This window comes from Alosa sapidissima, chromosome 12, assembly GCF_018492685.1.
Source record: "Alosa sapidissima isolate fAloSap1 chromosome 12, fAloSap1.pri, whole genome shotgun sequence".
Taxonomy (NCBI): Eukaryota; Metazoa; Chordata; class Actinopteri; order Clupeiformes; family Clupeidae; genus Alosa; species Alosa sapidissima.
Window position 1 is genome coordinate 25,380,490 of NC_055968.1, and position 14,109 is coordinate 25,394,598.

The 14,109-nt window shown below is 42.8% G+C and overlaps 1 protein-coding gene across 3 annotated transcripts in view; it reads left to right on the forward strand.

Annotated features, from left to right (window-relative positions):
• Positions 1 to 14,109, forward strand: part of arhgef18b (rho/rac guanine nucleotide exchange factor (GEF) 18b) — a 43,881-nt gene that overhangs the window by 13,829 nt on the left and 15,943 nt on the right. For all 3 annotated transcript variants that reach the window (XM_042057421.1, XM_042057423.1, XM_042057422.1), the window contains exons 11-19: positions 3,391 to 3,458; positions 3,780 to 3,816; positions 6,762 to 6,981; positions 7,216 to 7,319; positions 7,566 to 7,706; positions 11,611 to 11,852; positions 12,130 to 12,255; positions 12,587 to 12,704; positions 12,953 to 13,207. In XM_042057421.1, coding sequence (XP_041913355.1) covers positions 3,391 to 3,458; positions 3,780 to 3,816; positions 6,762 to 6,981; positions 7,216 to 7,319; positions 7,566 to 7,706; positions 11,611 to 11,852; positions 12,130 to 12,255; positions 12,587 to 12,704; positions 12,953 to 13,207 — 1,311 coding nt within the window. The remainder of the gene's footprint in view (positions 1 to 3,390; positions 3,459 to 3,779; positions 3,817 to 6,761; positions 6,982 to 7,215; positions 7,320 to 7,565; positions 7,707 to 11,610; positions 11,853 to 12,129; positions 12,256 to 12,586; positions 12,705 to 12,952; positions 13,208 to 14,109) is intronic.

Below are 14,109 nucleotides of genomic sequence, written 5' to 3' on the forward strand. Positions count from 1 at the left end.
TATGAACGGTAGCGTTATTTACAACTGCTGTGTGCTGATGGATCAGATGTAGCCTTGTCCATGCAAGGGACAGGACTGTGGAAAGGTAGGTTTCCATTGGGCTCTTAGCGAGCAAGTAAATGATTGTTAGTGCTGTAGATAAGTGGCTCAGTGTCAATTAGGTGTTAAGGTTCCATTATCAGTGAGTGCGCTTAGATAGTTTCAAATGCCCTCACCCCTTAGACTAAAGTACCGGTATAGCTGTACCCTTCTATGAGGAAACAGCTTAACATTGCAGTATGGATAGAGAGTAGGATAGATAGCCTGCCCTCTATTTTAAAGGGTTTGACGGTTTAATTGGTGTTGCACAATGTCCATGTCAGTATTTTTTTCCTTGCTAAGATTGTTTGCATATGGTATTCTCCGCCTGTGACAATTGGATAAGATGAGTCTGTTACCTTGAATGTTTGGCAACTGGAGATGAATCATACTGTGGTTGTGTACTACTGTACAAAGGTGCAGAGGGATTCTTGCTTTGGCTGGTGGGTCTATCTCTTCCAGTATACTCTTATTTCTCAGGCATTTACTTTCTCTTGGCTTTTCACTCACTTATTCTCTCTCTCTCTCTATCTCTCTCTCTGTGGTGGCGTTGTGGAGAGAGAGCACCTGCCGCTGCAGGGCACACCCTTGATGTCTGCTGTTTTAGTGAGCAGGTGCAGGAAGAGGCTTGGGATTGCCTCGGGAAACATACACACACACACACACACACACACACACACACACACACACACACACACAAGTACATATACTATATGCACACAGAAACACAAACATTATGCACCACTACCAGATGTGATACTTTTTTTTTATGTTATTGTTGCCAAAAGCAATGTTTGTTTTTAATACAATTCAAGCTGTTATTCAACATATGGTTGTTCTGTACTGTCAAAGTGCCTATTATTGGTATATTGTGGACATGATTGTTGTTGATGCAGTTGATTATGCTTAAGATTTTTTGTTCTTTGTAAAAAATAAAAGATAAGCAGTGTCACAGGTCTATAGTGTGGCTTATTCTCGAACAGGTGCATTTTGTCCCATAATCTTTCCTCTTATGGGGCTGACATAGTCAGGTTCATGTTGTTCATGAGCTGGTCTCTGCTGACATAGACCATCCAAAATGTGCTGGAAGTCTGGCTTTGGCTTGATGAAAAGTGGGAAAATGCCTGTAGGGTTGACAGTGGATGTTGCTTTGCTGTGCTTCTGGTAAAACATCACACCCACCCCTTACATGGGCACAATCAAAGCCCATCCCTGTGGCTACAACCACACACTTAACCCAGTTTCAGACCTTTGTAATCAGTCTTATCAGACAATTGCAAATTTCTATCTCTTATCTTCAATTATCTTAACATTAAACATTGTGTAATGGTGTAAAGAACAACACACCAAAATCTCCAGGATAGCCAGGATAGTTCAATGGTTATTAGAAAAGTACACGCCATAACTTAAAGAGCCACTTGACGATTGCGTCCAGTTGCATGAAGTCCTGCAGAAGTCAAAATGCTAAACGGGTGCACAAGGCGCAAGGTGTGTGTCAGTGCATAGGCTTGATGGCTTCAGTTTGCAGTTGTGGTGTGTGCATTTGCACAGCATTGACATTCTCTAGCCTCAGTAACAGTCCCAGCTCATAATCAATAATAGTAGTTAATGTGGCTGCAGATGAGGTATTTGCAATAGTGTGCTGATTTCTGGCTTCACATTGAAAATGCATGAGTGAGTTTTAGCAAGCAAGGTCATCTATTTGTGGCTTATTTGCTGTTAAAACCCCATCACAGAACATTCTCTCTGTTCAGAACACAGCCTTCCAGCTCCCTGTCTTTGATTCTCTGGACAGATAATTACAGCAGAGTCAAGCAACCACACTGTCTCGTGCACGAATGGCTTGCAGAAATATACCACAACAAGCTGCTTTTTTAGGCCATGTAGCAGGTACAGGGTATAGTACCATATATTTTGTGTGTGCGTCAGCAACCAGAGAACATTTGCCGACGCCGTCTGGCTGTAGCTTTCTATCAGACGTGCACATCACACCAAAATGATTAGCTCTTAGCCACAGCATGCATTTTTTTTCGTTCAGGTCGTTGCAGCCACTTAAATCCAGCTAAATATTCAGCATGCCATTTTAAAGCATTAAGGAAAGCTCTGTTTATCATGGAGAGTCAAAAATATTTACAAGCAATTGGCAGTCCATTATTAGGCCTAACTGAAGCCATTATGGATTGGCTGGGTTCCTTGCTGTTAGAGCCAAACCTTGTGGGTGTTCACCTGTAAGCTTGGTTCTTCATCTAGCCCTGCACAAGTCCTATAATAGATTAATAGCATCGTTTCACCTGGCTCCATCTGGCCACCATTGGCCTTGCAAACCCCACATCCCCAGTAATGCACCATTGGAGTTCCAGTGTTGTATGTAGACTGTGCCTTTCTGCCAGCATACTGACAGTTGTTTTTGTGGTTGGATAACAAGATTGCTCTCTCATTTGTGTTTTTCACTTTTGTTATGAATCAAGTGTCTGTTGCCTTTTTCGTGTTGGCCTTATTATCTGACTGCAAATGTTTGATTTGGTTTCATGTGTCTCCACTGCCGCGGTTTATATTCTGCTGTTGATGTCTGGGAACGTTAAGTACCTCCACCCACCCTCAAAGAGCCTGACCTAACTCATGATAATCTTGAATATGACAGCCCTGTCTATCATATGACACAGCTTAGTCTAGCATTGCCGTTGAATGTTTAAATCTTTTTAATCAGCTGTGTGTGATGTTGAGTGGGGGAAGGGTGGATTCGCAGGAAAGGTTTCAACCTTAGTCCAGAAACCTGGCCTCACACTACGCCTATAGCCATAAATCCATTAGTGATTGACCAATATTTTGGAAGGAGAGGCATAAGCCATGCTTAAACTTCAGAGGAGCTTGCGAAGTTCACACATTGACCATTCTTTAGGCACATTTTATTTTAGGTATTTTTTAGTTGATAGATAGTGTAGAGCCTTGTGTGGTTATAACAGATGACTACACCTGCTGTTCTTCCCCACAGTCACCTAGGCTGTTCATGATGTAGTTTTGTGATTCAGGTCCAAAACCCCATTACAGCTTTTCAAGTTTGATGTCGCCAAACATACATACCCATGCCACAATACATCAGTTAGCGAGCTACCTAGTTTTTATCAGTGGCAGCTGCGCTGTTGTTGATGTTTGCCAGGCAAGACTTGGATTTTAGCTAGTGTGTGACAAAAACAGCTTACCGCTGCTTTGAGGTGCACTGCTAATCAAGCAAATCCGCACCATTGAGACCGCTGTGGCCTGACTTGGGGGTTGGCATCACTGATGTACCTCTGTTCTGTCTCTGCCTGACAGACTGTGCTGTGAACGTCCACAAGAGCTGCAAGAGTCTGCTGGCAGAGTGTAGCAGCAATAAACACAAGGTAAGTGTTTCCCATCACTGGGTTTAACAGTACATTCATACATTGGCCCATAGAAATGTCTAGAGATATATGTTATATATTTGTTAGACAGTCTGCATATATTTTTATTAACTAATGCTCAGTAGATGTTTAGTAATGGTGGAGGAGGTGTAGTACCAATGGGTCTTGTAATAGTTCTTCAAGCTCAACTGCAGATTAGATTTGGTGTGTGGCTCTTCTGTAGGGGTGTCCTGTACCCTGTGTCAAGAGCACTTTTTAAACGATTAGAAGAAATTCTTCCTAGCTATAGAAGTTTACAGTTACCTTGTTTTTTCTCAACAGTTCAGGGAATCTGTGAAGACCAGTGGCTCAGCACAAAGTAAGTGGCTAAGACATCCAAGCAAGCACACATGACCAATTAAAAGTGTTGGTGTGCTCACACAAGGGAACTGCAGGAGTTTTCAACCTGGGCCCTATTTTTACACTGTTTCTGAGTCTGAATTTTCACTATGGCTGGATATGAACATAATGCTTTGTTTCACCACTGACTAGGCTAAAAATGGCATTACAAGTGTACTCCACTGCATGGAGAACATCCCCACAGAGATACACCTGTGTCTGTTTACATCTATACATCTCATTCAGTCACAACTAGTCAATTATCACAAGGGGGTCACATTCTGATTGATTGACTCAATCAATTGAATGAATTAGTAGAGACTGAGTGAAGTTTCCATTTAACATTGGAGGTTGTTAAACACCTTAAGCATCTCTATCACTGATCCGTAGTAGTATTCCATACTGTAATGGGTCATGGTTGTTGTTGCCGTTGTTGTGATAGGTGATAGCTGTTATTGACGTTGTTATTGTTTTTCTGGCCTCCTTGCCATTCGATTGGTCAATTAAGCTCAAGGCGTGCACTCCTGGCAGGAAAGGATCACAAGGGTCCCTCCGTGGCAAATTAAATCAGCCTCCCTCACCTAAAGGATTAGCTTCACATCCCACAAATGAATTAATTAAGGACCCTTAATGTGTTTTTTCTATACAAGACTTGTTTGGATGACCCTCATACCCTGAAACTAAATGTAACTGTGTGTATGTTTACCGGTCAGTGTATAGTTTATCTGGTTGTCCTCTGGCCACATAAAGGTGAGATTAGGAAGTGGTTGAAATGGGGAGGCTATGTCTCGTCCTTCCCTTCCGTTCCCTCAGCAGTGCTCATTAGTGTCCACCCCTGAGGCTTCAGGTGATTAATTGGCGTTTCTGTGATCAGATTCTAGTGGATGGAGAAGCCAGGTTTTCCACAGCTCAGCAGGAATTGTGAGGGGCAACAGAGGTGCAAATTGATAACTTGATGCAAGTAGTCCATGGGCCTCAGGCAAAAAAAGAAATCGCTATTGGTACCTTCTGAGGTGGAAAAGTCTAGCAATGATTTTTGCAATCTTCCATCTGTGAAAGGGACATATTCTGATATAATTACCTCTGCAAAGTGGTAGCTAAAGTGTATTTACCATGGCTTTTATACCCTTATCTATTAGTATTAGGCCATACAATATATGACTATGAACAGGTAATGGTAAGTCAAAGTATGTAGGAAGGTGGGAGATGTCTTTAATCATGTTATATCACATCTGGAGGGCATGGGCTTTTAGAATATAGTTTATGTAGCTAAATTACCTTTCCCTTAATGGTAGAGGCAAAAATGTGCCACCTCTACACTTGGTACATAAAGAAGAGCACTGTGCACATAGTTTTGCCGAAGGGATGTTTCCTATGTTTTGTATGTATTCCAATGCATTTTATCCTTTCTGGAAGCACTGCAGTACTGTAAAGAAGTCTGGGCCTCCATCGAATGACATGATTTGGCAACAAACTGCAATTCAAACAATATTCTAAATGTTTACTATACATATGAATCCTAGCCAATCTCTCACATACAATATGGTGTAGCATTGTATTGTTGAAATTGAAAAGAGTAACCTCGTTATGCATTTTCACTAATTGTCCATAGCTTGCTCAAGAAAATACTTCCAGAGTGAACTGTTACAGTGACATCATGGCTAAGCATTTTGACTTGATCTTGTTGGTAAACAGTGGAAAAATGACTTGTCATTCTGATGGAACTGACATGTTAATTAAATATTTGCTTTTCACATAAGCTGAGTTTCTTTTGAGCAAGCAACACGCTTTTGTAGGTAATCCAGTGTGCTACCACTGTTCCTGTGTGGCATTGATTTCAGCTGCACAGTTCTACACATTACTATATGAGGAAGATTGTAAAAGATTGGCCAGGATTCATATTACTTTTACAATGCTGTGTGTATTGCAGTTTGTTTGCAGATGATGCACATGTATCTTTTAAATTTTGCCGCCTTGGGTGGTACCAATATCTGCCCCATGGTCTGGAACATTCCATATGAAGCTAGAACAAGCCATTTTATTTTTGTATTTTTAACTTCCTTTTTATTATCCATCAAGCCAGAACAAATCTTTTTAGTTTTTTTCCATAGGTAGTGCTTTTGGAAATGCTATGTTTGTGTTATTCATATGGAGTTGAAGTGTTAACTGGCTCTTTTCCCATGCATGGTCCGTTTATTTAGGTGAATTGAGTGCTTGTTACAGAAAAGCCTTGGCGAAAGCCTGGCCTGTTTCAATGCTCCCTGTTAAACACACTGCTGCAGATTAAGCAGTGTCTGCGAGACGCTTTCTTATCCCCAGGTGATGGGGCTTGTTTGTTTCCCTGATTATGGTGCTCATGCCTGCTCCCCTCCTTGTGTGAATTAAGCTCCACAAGTGATCTCTGGAGAGGCTCGGTGCCTGAGCCCCCAGTATAAGTGCCCTCCTCCTCCTGTCTCCGAGCCCCCCTGCCCTCTCTCTCTAATCAGACTTTCTCACTCTGGCTGGCTAACCATAGCCACCCTGCAGGAGTGGTCTAGGAGGAGGGCAGAGTGTTAACTATAGACAGTTAGAGATGTGTGATTTCTAGAAGCTTCCATGCAAGGAGGTGGGTGTGGACTTATATAAAAGGCCGCCTCAGACTTCGTTGGGTGGCCAATTCTCGACTGGCTGTTCGACTTTTTGCATTAACACATTGGCTCCAGATCTCTCCTCGTCCGTCCATGGAACTGGCGGTCAGCGGCGGGTCAAATCGGGCGGCGCAGCGGCGAGTCGCCCGCGCTTCCCGAGGCCTCTCGCGGCGCATGGGCATGCGGATGCTCCTGCACGGGAACCTGCTCCGCTGCAGCCTGCTGAGCTCCCTCCCGCCCGCCTGGCTGCAGCGCTACCAGCAGTCTCACCCATCGTCCTCCTCTCCCTCCACAACAGCCATCAAGGACCAGCCCTGCTCCGGGACCGCATCCCACCAGCACCACCACCACCACCACCACCAGCCGTCTCCCCAGCAGCAGCAGACGACGACGACTCTGCATCCCTGGGCCGCCGATGGCTCCTGCCGGCCTCCACGCGCCCCAGGCATGACCATCACCCCGCGAGGACCGAGCGCCACTGCCAGCAACTCCTCCCTCAGCCACTGCAGCAGCTCAGGGTCAGTGAAGACCCAGCATCCTTCCACAGGGAGCCCTGAGCCTGCCAGAATAATTGAGATTTAACTACTCGTGCCTTTAGAATGTGGAGGCCAGAGCTATTTGATGCATAGTATTTTTGTTGAAAGCATTGTTTAATTTTTTTTTTTTTTTTTTTTTTTGGTAAGATAACCAGTGCTCAGTGCTGGATGTGTTTTTTGTTTGGATGTCTTGACTGAAAGCGTTTCCTCTCTCAGATCTCTTCCAGGAGAGATGGATGAAACGGAAGGCAGAATTAAGCGATTCGCCGAGGACGCAGTGTCCCTGGCCCCCTCCACCACCGAGTCCATCATCGTAGACGGTGAGGGAGCACACTGAGCTTTGTGGGGGGAAAATGAGCATTTGCTCCACAGCTCGCCCTGTTGGCAGTGGGTGATGGTGTAGCCAGTCACTCTCCTATCCTACATCCCTCAGTCAGTCTTCCTCTCACTCGCTTTGTCTCTTCTCTCTTTCATTTCCCCATCTTTTACCCCCCACCCCCCCCTCTCTCTCTCTCTCTTTCTCTCTCTCTCTCTCTCTCTCTATCTCTCTTTTTCTCTGTCTGTAGAAGACTACTTTGCTGGGGTGCGACTGGACCTGGAGGCTGACGCACAGGACTATGAGCTGGAGTCGTGGAGCCGGGCCATGGATCAGCAGTATCTCAAGACCCATTCCAAAGAGGCTATCAAACGGCAGGATGTCATATATGGTAAGCAGGGATGGGCAGTATTTCTAATACATGTATTTAAAATACGTATTTAAAATACAAAATACTATTTTGTAATTTGTATTTTATTGAGATGATGAAAATGCCTTTGTATTTTGTATCAAAATACTTTAGTGTTGTGTATTTTTGTATTTTCAAAATACTGTAAAATACTTTCTGTGAAACACTGTGATGACATCTATTTATCTATAAAGCACGAAATCTATGTCTCTGTCTGTCTGTGGCACCCTCGCATGGTCAAGCCCCTGTGATACCGTTCTCGGCTACTAGGGAATTTTGAGGCTGTTTCACACTTGCCATGGGCATGCACATTGCACTAGTCATCACAACACAAAACTCACACTTTTTTGTATTTACATTGATATAGACCCTTTCAACAATAAAAACAAAAACAATGCTTGAACGTTCTATTTGGTTCCCAATGTACTTCCTCTGCATTAAGATAACTTAGTACACGGCTCTTCAGAGTGCTGCAGAAAGTTCCATTCACATGAATGGGCCTTCCCAACGTTCGGGCCTACAGTATGTTAAATCTATATAAATCACCGGCAAAGTATATAATCACCGCTGTCAATTGCAACGGGTTGATTAACGTCTTTCATATCCCTCCGCAAGAATTCCGTTCGCTTATTGCAATGGAATTTCATTGAAAGGGAAAGTAAGCTAGTAAGACGTTGCCACGCAACACCTGAAACTGTCAAGTTCTATCTGTATGGCAAACTATTTATTTTGTCAGCGGAAGACACGAAACGGTAGCAAAATCATTTTTAAAGATTTTTAAAGATTCTCCGCTGCGCGTCGGGGTTCTGTTCTCCCTGTCGGGACTTATTTTCTGATAATTACCGGCGGACAATACATTATCCCTTACATATGGAATGTTAAAACGGAAGCCTTGTGGGGCCAACTATGATGCTGATAATGGAACTTTCTTGAAAGGGTCTATAGGTTGTGCACACACCAGTTTCAGGTGTATACTACCTTATTGGTAACACTTTACTATGCTGCTATGAATGTGTTATGAACTCACCTGTCATGTAAAGTGTTACCAATACATTCAACTGTGATGAAACTCACCATAAGTGTGGTAGTGATGGTGTTAAATAACTTAAAAGGTTAAAATGCTACCTAGTTTAAATTTCTAAATAAATCATCTGTTTGGATTGTTTGTCTTTGAATTATTGTCACTGATTCATAGTGGGCAAGCTATTACACCAATAGAGTAAATAAGTATACTTAAAGGAATTATCCGGAGTAAAATGCACTTTAGATCGATTTACGGATGATTGGGAGTACATACGTTGAGTTGACATCCAAATCATGTCATTCGGATGTGTTTTGAGAAAGTTCGATGTTACCGTTTTTAGTCAAAGCTCGTTAGCGTGGAAGTGAGAAGGGCATATTATTTCGCCGCTACAAAACGCTATTTTTATACCTCTTCTACAGTTCCAAACAACATTGTACTTACGTGGTAGTGAGTAGAGGGTCCCTAAAGCCAAACCGAAGTATCCCGAGGTCTTTATGTGGTCGGATAGATAATGAATTTCATCAAGCCAGTACCTTTCCGGAAATGTTGCCATCTTTGCTGCTGTAGGAGTCGATTGCCAAGTGTGCTTTGGAAATTCACAATTTCGTCGCCGTTTAAAAAAAAAAAAAAAAAAAAACATAGTCCAGTCCATACAACTTCATTTCAATTTCAAAAGAAATACTGGACTATGTATTTTTTTTTTTTTTTTTTTTTTTTTTAAATCATCCGTAAATCGATCTAAAGTGCATTTTACTCTGGATAATTCCTTTAAAGGTCTTAAAGGCCCTGGCACACAAACAGTTTTTACTTGTATTTTGTAAAATATGTTAGGTCCATATGTGTTTGTAATGTAGTGAATGTGAAAATGAACTGCTCTAGCCACCGCAAAGAAATAAGCGGAGAAATCAGGCCTATTACAAAGCTGGTCAGTCTGACGTGGAATTGACTGGGCTCATTACTATTCATGAGCTCGCCCAGTTGAGACTGCGCCCACAAAATTCGTCTAGCTCAGTGACAGTTTTCGTATGCAAGGATGGCTGAACGTCAACAATGCATGTTGCCTACAAACCCAGAGTTGAGGATCAAATGGCTCCAGTTTAGTTTTCGGAACAATGCCACAGGCTTCGCAAAAAGGTTGAAGCCTGGAGCAGTAGGCTACCATCGCGGCAGTCTAAGACCAGTGCCTACCCTTGGAATCCAGAGTTCTTGCGGAAGCATTTGCTTAGCGAGAGACTCTGGCAACGAGTAATGATGCACGTAACTTTTGTCCCTTGCATCGCGGGGAACCAATCATATCTGTGTATCTGATATAGACGGGCCAGAGGCGTTGATCATTGGTCGTATAGTGTTATCCAATTGCGTGCAGTGAGATTTTCAAATCCGTGCTTGGTGCCGCCGCTCGAGTTGGGCCATTACGTTATTCGTGGCCAGACCCTTAATCTTTCAAATTGGGTCTGGTCCTCCAGGCTAACCAGTGCCCAGTCCGTAAGTAAAACGTTATTGTCAACTCAAGGAAGTGCTGTGTTATACAGGTTTAATGCACTCGCTAGCTTAGCAGGTTTTATGCCCATTCGGACATTGCTAGCACTTGCAAGCCAAGCTAAGTTCATGCCATGAAGCTAAAATGAGTTGATAACAGCTGTCATGTTATGGACGAAACTGACTAGCTGTTAGCCAATCAGAGTCAAGCAGCTTAGCTTGTTGAATATTAATGAGAACTGTCGCAAATCGAGCTGTGTCTTCCTGCAGGCTTTCTATACCAGCTAGAATGGATTGAAACAAGGTAACCAAGGCATTTTTTCCACAAAAAAATGTTACAGAGTCCATGGTAAAACTTACCACATTACCAAAAAGTAATGAAATACGTGTGGCAGGGCACCTTTAAAGGAAGAGTTCCTTGAGTTACCGAACATTTCTCAGGGCAGAGGTTTATATTGGGATGTCTAACATGAGGGGTCAGCATATCTAATCTGTTGACTGATTATGGAAGGAGTCTCTTGCTTTCAGATGTTTTTCCAGGTAGTGTACAAGTGAAGGGATAGACGAAAAAGGCTTTTAGAAAAAAGTACAGTATTTTGTAGTATTTTGAAAATACAAAAATACAGTATTTTATTTTGATACATTTTTTGGCTGCTGTATTTTGTAGCTTATTTTGATACATTTTTAAGGTGGGTATTTTGTATTTTATTTGGAAATACATTTTGATGTATTTGTGCCCATCCCTGATGGTAAGGGACGTCTGTCATGCTCTCACCTCATCTAATGTAGGTCTTGTCTGATGCTGATGTGATGCAGATGAGATATTTAGGGGTCCAAGCAGGAAAGCTACTGCATCCATATTGTATTTGTAAGGATTATTATTATTATTATTGTTTAAATAGATTCTGTAGGAATTATTATTCATTGAGTAATGTTCTGTGCGTGTTGAGTGCAGTCCTCAGTAAATGTCAGGTGGTACCCATGGTGATGAGTGTATGTGTATTTGGATAGTTTTTTATTTGGATAGATTTGTTTGTGTGTATTTTGATTTGCAAATATGCATTGTGAATATGTATGGATGGTTTGTGTGGGTGTGTGCATGTATTTATTTGTGTATTTTGATTTGCAAATGTGTATAGTGAACACGCTTGGTTCTGGTAATATGTGTGTGGGCGTGTCTGTAGATGTGTGAGTGCCAGCAGGTGTATGCATTCAATTGGCATTATATATGTTGCATATGTTGCACATTTGTCCTTTGTCTTTTGTCTCTCTGTAATTTATTTATGCATGTCTGTTTTTCTTTCTCTTTTTTTTTTCTCTTTTTTCTTTCTTTCTTTCTCTATCTCCCTCACTCTCTCTCTCTCTCTCTCTCCATCCATGCAGAGCTGATCCAGACAGAGGTGCACCACGTACGGACGCTGAAGACGATGCTGCGTGTGTACCTGCACGAGCTGAGGGACGCACTGCATTCACAGGAGCGCCGTCTCTTCCCTCGACTGGAAGGGCTGCTGGAGCTGCACACGCACTTCCTGTCCCGCCTCAAGGAGCGCCGCAGCCAATCGCTGCAGCCAGGCAGCGACCTAAACTACACCATAGCCCGACTGGGAGACATCCTCGTGTCTCAGGTACTGTACATGCACACTCATTCAGTCAAACCTACACCGGCTGCTGCTCCATACTAACGGTTGAAGGTGGATATGTACTGTAGTTACTCGAGACTAAAGCCTATGTGAACAATTAACGTCAATTATGCATACTGTATTTGTGCAGGAAGCCCCTTTAGTGTTTCACATTGACAATCTCGGTGTCAGTGAGTCATTATCAGTATTTTGGTGCAATAAGAGTTAGATTTGGTTATGTGTTTTCATTACTCCACTGCTGTATGTGTTGGTCCTGCTGCAGTTTTCTGGTGAGAGTGGGGAGAGGATGAAGGAGTGCTACGGTGATTTCTGCAGCCACCACAGCGAGGCCGTCAGCTTCTACAAAGAGCAGCTGCAGAGCAACAAGAAGTTCCAGAACCAGATACGGGTGAGAACATCCACACACCAAACTCAAAGGGGGTTTCCTTTTACTCCAGCTGTTGTATTGATGGACATGGGGACAAATTGCATGTGGTACAACAACCTGGTGTTCAAGTGGATACTGATGTAGAAATAACGCTGTAAAAAGAAACATTTAAATGAGAAGATTTGTGCTGAAATCAGATGTCCAAAGAACCAGATGTGAGAGGCGCTGAGAGTCAGCACACTCACTTCCTGTGTTGGAGTGAGTGGGGTTTGTCTGGAGAGTGTTGTGGGTAAGAAGGACCCTGTCAGCATTTGAGTGTAATGTAATGCATCTTCCCCTTTTTTCGTGGCAGAAAATTGGAAACTTGTCCATCGTCCGTCGGTTAGGAGTCCCAGAATGCATCCTGCTGGTCACACAGCGGATCACTAAATACCCAGTACTGGTGGAGCGCATTCTGCAAAACACAGAAGGTAATGTTGTCTAAATGCAACTACTTATTGCATTTAGACTACTACTTATTTGCATTTTCTCATTTACAGTACTAATATTCACTTACATTTCCTTCTTACTGGTAAAGGTGCTTTAGATGGCAGCCTGTAGGTTGGTTGTTGAGGTCATGGGCACTCACCAGGTTGTGTGTGCGTGCATGCGTGCATGCGTGCGTGTGTGTGTGTGTGTGTGTGTGTGTGTGTGTGCGTGTGTGTGCGTGTGTCCACAGCGAGCACTGAGGAGCACGAGGAGCTGACGCGGGCCCTGGGCCTGATCAAGGAGGTGATCACGCAAGTGGACACGCAGGTCAGCGACTACGAGAAGGCGTCACGGCTGCGGGACATTGCCACCAAACTGGAGCCCAAGTCACACGGCAAGATCAAAGATGGGCGCGTGTTTCGCCGTGAGGACCTGTGCCAAGGCCGCCGCAGGCTCCTGCATGAGGCCACCGTCAACTGGAAGGCTGCCTCTGGGAGGCTTAAAGGTAAACTCACACACACACACACACACACACACACACATACAGTGCTATGCATAAGTTAAGACACCCATGCTAAAGTTGACTGAAAAGAGGAATAAAAAATGATCTTAATCTTAATGCCTTAATTAAATAAAATGAGGAAAAATCTAACCTTTAAAGACACCAATTTTCTTGTATCGTAAATAAATAAATGTTATTCCTTATAATACAAGTAAGGAAACCCCTATGTTAAATTCCAGTAGGCACATTTTTATTTTTAAAGCCAGTTATTTCATGGATTCAGGATACTATGCATCCTGATAAAATTCTCTTGGCCATCCATGAAATAACTGGCCTTTTAAAAATAACATAGGGGGTTCCTATGTTCCCCCTGTATTTTAAGGAATAACATTTATTTATTTACGATACATGATTCATTCACAAAGAAAATTGTTGTCCTTAAAGGTTGGATTTTTTTCTCATTTTTTAATTAAGGCATTAAGATCAATTTCCAAAAGAAGATTTTTTTGTTCCTCTTTTTAGTCAACTTTAGCATGGGTGTCTTAACTTATGCACAGCACTGTACATATGCATATACACACCTATAAACAAATGCACACATTTGTATATGCTGCACTTTACGGAGGATATGTCACCTCATGAAGACATATCCTGTCTGTTTCTCACACCCTTGCATAATCAAACCGCATAATCACACACAGACACTCACACTCACTCACTCATACCTTCATGCTCATAGACACACACTCTCGCCTTCTCTTTGACATAAGCTCCTAACCACACAGGCACGCACACGCACACGCACACAAGGTAGTATGCAGCCTTTTATACAAAGATAGAAGGTCACCATAAGGTCTGATATCAAGGCACACAAACAAGCTGTATACACACACACACACACACAC